General features: G+C 34.0%; 1 protein-coding gene across 3 annotated transcripts; it reads right to left on the bottom strand.

The window, feature by feature from the left end:
- Window positions 1–954: 954 nt before the first annotated feature.
- Window positions 955–4,107, bottom strand: LOC123201100 (indole-3-pyruvate monooxygenase YUCCA2-like). 3 transcript variants are annotated; one of them, XM_044616559.1, is made up of 5 exons: window positions 3,433–4,107; window positions 2,472–2,720; window positions 1,936–2,061; window positions 1,674–1,838; window positions 955–978 (listed from the first exon to the last, which is right to left on the bottom strand). In XM_044616559.1, exons 1-5 carry the CDS (start codon window positions 4,105–4,107, stop codon window positions 955–957), a joined length of 1,239 nt encoding a protein of 412 aa, XP_044472494.1. The 3 variants fall into 3 exon arrangements, with proteins under 3 accessions (XP_044472494.1, XP_044472492.1, XP_044472493.1); XM_044616557.1 differs by lacking the exon at window positions 955–978 and having other exon boundaries at window positions 1,509–1,838; XM_044616558.1 differs by lacking the exon at window positions 955–978 and having other exon boundaries at window positions 1,509–1,835.
- Window positions 4,108–4,523: the final 416 nt, after the last annotated feature.

Raw genomic sequence — 4,523 nt, 5'->3', positions numbered from 1 at the left:
AATCTTATCACAAGAGGGACGCATTCGAATTCTATGACATAACACTTATATGATGACCATCCAATTAGATATTAACTTCCTCGTAAACATAACTCTCTCATATTTAAATTCAAATCATGGATTAAGGACCTAAACTAAAAGAGTTTCAAATATATTTTACATCCAAAAAGAAAGAGTAAGGGGACAACAAGCAACATAACATACAAAGATAATGTTACTATCAGCTTGTATTATTCTTATACTATACTCAGACCAGTAAAAATACTGTAGCATAGGTATTTTGATCATCAAACTAAATTACATAAAAAAATCTCATGTGTCATCATTTATCTTAATTTATGCTCTCATATACTCATAACAAACTTATTTGATTGTTATCAAATTCGAATTGTAGTTATCTTAACCTTTATTACACTAGACTCTGAATAGTATATATTACTAATAAAGATATCGTATCAACACATATATCTCTTAATCATTCATTCATTCCATTACATGCCTTAACATTTGTTAAAGGATAAAGTTAGAATTACATTCACTTTATCTATATCCTCTCAAGAAACACACGACTTTCTCTTTTATATATATATATATACCAGATTTCATACCCCATACGTGCTATGACGGGGAACAAATTATGATGTATATTATATAGAGTCTCCATGAAAATGGTGGTCCAAGTTACTTATGAGGATAGGGAAGACTAAAGCAAATAATATGTGTATACACTTTTAAGTATATAGTTAATATGTAATGATATGATTTAGTATTATTTTTTCTTTAATTAAAAATTATTCAATCATATAATTATACATCAATTACGTACTTATTACATTAAAAGCTAATTTAGATTTAAGTAGGCGTCTTATTAACTGATGAAAAATATTGTACATAAAACAGAACTTGTGGAGGGTCACCTCTTTCTACATGGTCCCTGTACTTTTATTTATTTATTTATTTATTTTCTCTTGTTTCGTTCTCTATCAGTAATTTGAATTGATTTTTCTTTTCCACAAAGTAACATGTATCATCATGGTCCCTAGATAGCTTTTTGAAGGTTTATAGTGATTTGTTCTTGAGAATTTAAAAAGCTTGAAAGGTAACCTAAAATCATCTTCAGCTTAGCTTTAATAACGAGGAAACTTTAAATATGATAATTACAAACTTTATATTAATTCCATTAAATTTATCTCCTCATTAGGGAGGTCATAGCGATGGAATCATGCTGATGTTGACTTAATTAATAAATAAATAATAAAATTATGTCGATACCCTTTTCACTTTTAAGTGATGATAATACATCATATGTATATTTATTTATATAAAAAAATTATGATTGAACAAAAAAAAAAAGAAGCTGACAAGCAAAATGTATAGCTCAAATATCAAATTTTATAGAAAACAAAATCTATGTACAAGATATACACTTGCTACACCCAAACAAAACAACAGAAAAAAAAATGTTACCTTAAACATAATTGAAAGATTAATTAGAAAACTTCTCTCTTTCTTGTAATCAATTCGATCAAATTAAGCAGGAGGAGGAAAATTTCTTAGCATTAACGTCCATTAGTAGTTGGCTATTGGTAGAAGATTTTATTGGTTTTGATGATCTCTTTCGCTTCTAGTTCCGATTGTTGCAGAGAAAAGGCCATGAAATTTGCGGCCTCAGCTTTCCAATCATGCTCAATATCTTCTGCAATTTTTCTTGCAGTAAAGGAGGCACCAAGCAGGCCACGGTAAGTAAACCCTACTGCATATAGCCCATTCTGGCCTTTCCATCCATTTGGAAATGGCTTCCGAGGCATCCCTTTTTTCTGGGAAAACATATCGGCCTCCTGAAAATGCAATCCCAAAGGCAGACTCTTTTAAGTTGCTATATTTTGCTTATATTTGTTTGATTACTATGATAAATATATAAATAAATAAAAGTACCTTCAACCAAGATACTACATTGCTTTTGAAACCCGTCGCTAGAATGATGGCGTCGAATTTCTCCTCTTTCCCATCAACGAACTCTACACTATCCTTTGTAAGTCTCTTGATTTCTTGGCTAATTACCTACATATTAAAGGAGGAAACTCCAAGTTTACCTTTCAGATCAAAAACCAGAGCATTAAGTCAAATCTTAAGCATTGGGTTGGGACCCCACGTTGAAAAATACGAACTTTTAATATAAAATTTATATAGTCTTGGGCTATTTATATGAGTTTTTAAGGTGGAATTTATATAGTTTTAGATACTCTAATCTCAGTGTGGTTTTTCAAAAATTTATATCAATCATATTGGAAACTAAAAGATATAAAATTTAGATTCTATATTGAAAATCCAATTTTAATGTGGTTCTCTTAATTCGCTCTACGTTAGAATGTATATGAACTTTTGATGGTTAATAATGAACTTTTAAGATGTGATTTTATATTATAGGTTTCAACTTCTAAAATAAAAGTTAATATGAAGGAGAAGCCAACCTTAATATCCCCGCTTTTGATTTTTCCTATTGTGCCGACGTCTAATACAGGGGTCTTGCCGGACAAATTCTTCAGTTCAAGAGGGCCAAGCTTCGGGCGATTGATTCCAATTCTTGCAGTGTCTCCAAGCAGGAACCACGACATCAGAAGTAAAAATTTATCCACGAGGCGTAGAGGAAGCCACTTGAGCAAGAACATAGATATTCCAAAAGTTGATGTCCCTATTATCTCTTGAGGCAAAACGTGCACCTGCAAAAAAGTTGCTTTAATCAAAAGCTTGAATAAAATAAATGGTAATGAGATCAAACCCAATATTTTAGCATATGCATTTTCCAGTTCATTCACCTGGTAGAATCTGAAAGAGAGAAAATTTTTATCTAAAGAACATTGACTGTAACATAAAAGGATAGATTTCGTGGTGATGACCAATGTTGCGCATGCAAACAAATTCGAAGAAAGTGAGGGAAAAAATATACCTTTGACCACAAATTTTTTACCGTATTAAGTATATAACAAGCGACAGACTGAGTTGCCTCATAAGTAAAAAGTGAACAACACAACTCAACTGATTGCTCTCAGAGGATGATACTTGTAAATCTCAGTGTATTATTAGTTAGGGTTATTTATAATTATGTTAGGATCCAAATGCAAAGTATGACACTTAGATCTTTGAAAGTATAAGCTTTTAATAAACTTTATATAGTTTTAGGTTTTTCAATCTCGATAACTAATTTTTGAAAAGTGATTCTCTCCAGATTCATAAGGAACATGGTGATATGAGACTTGGATCCCTGGGTTTTTGGCTTTTGAGACGTGATTCTTTTAAGATTCTTATTAGGTATCAGGGTTTTACTCTTTCTCAGTGCATAGATATCGGAGGAGTTTAGGTTAAACTAATGTTAAGCAAATATGGTGGAGAAGAAGTCATTTAAATGAATTTTTTACAGAGATGGCGGCTCACCGCACTTCTGACGACGAGGGATGGACGGGCGTTGTAGTTGGAGAGATCCAAAGCAACCTCCATGCCTGAATTCCCACATCCAACAACCATTACTCTCTTTTCATAAAATATTTCTCCAGACCTGTAGGAGCTAGAGTGAAGAATAGGCCCGCCGAAATTTTCCATTCCGTCGATATGCGGCACCACCTCCTCTGCATTCTCCCCGGTGGCGACAATCAGCCACTGACTTATATACTCAGTTTCCTCTTGTTTGAGCCCCGAAGTTTTAACCCTCCAAAACTTACAGCGGTGGTCATATTCAGCATTGACGACAGTCGTGTTGAAAACTGGCTCCAAGCCAAAGCGGTTAGCGTAATCATCTAAGTAGGATAAAAACTGCTGTTTGGTTGGATAAGAGGGGAAACTTTCCGGGAAAGGCATGAACGGGAGTTCACAGAAATTCTTGGGGAGATGAAGTCGAAGGCGATCGTAGGTTTTGTGGTGCCATAGGGAAGCTATGCAATTAGCCCTTTCGAGAATCAAGGTAGGGATGCCTTTCTCTTTAAGGCAAGCAGCCGTCGCCATTCCCGATGGGCCAGCACCAACTATCACAGGTCCAGTGACCATTAAACACCTTGATTCTCCCATCTTCTTGTCACGGATTCTTTTTCCTTCTGCTTCTCTTAGGTAATCCATAATCATTGCTTCTTCAAAATCACTACACCTCACTCTTTGGCACCAACTGTAATATATATATGGATAGAGATTAGCTTGAAATTTGAGACATGGTATTAATCTTATCCATAATTAATAGAACCGAACTCCCGGATTTTTGGAAATATAGATTGACTCTTATCTGTTTAATGGATAGAGGGAGAAGGGTACAAAGCTGAAACTCAGTATTACCGCATAGTTACAAGTGTCCTTCAGTGAGAACACTGGTATAGATTAGACACAAACTACCTTTAACCAGAAACAACCCCAAATAGAGAAACCAGAACAAAACGAATATTTACAAGGACAAGTGACGCATTGACATAACAATCGATTAGCTTGGGTCAACCATGTTGATATTTTTAATGCTATGACTTAATGCTGCTTGTTCAATTATT

Source organism: Mangifera indica, chromosome 17 (genome assembly GCF_011075055.1).
Source record: "Mangifera indica cultivar Alphonso chromosome 17, CATAS_Mindica_2.1, whole genome shotgun sequence".
NCBI classification, from domain to species: Eukaryota; Viridiplantae; Streptophyta; class Magnoliopsida; order Sapindales; family Anacardiaceae; genus Mangifera; species Mangifera indica.
Note: the sequence above shows the minus strand (reverse complement) of the source record. Positions and strands in the feature narration are given on the sequence as shown.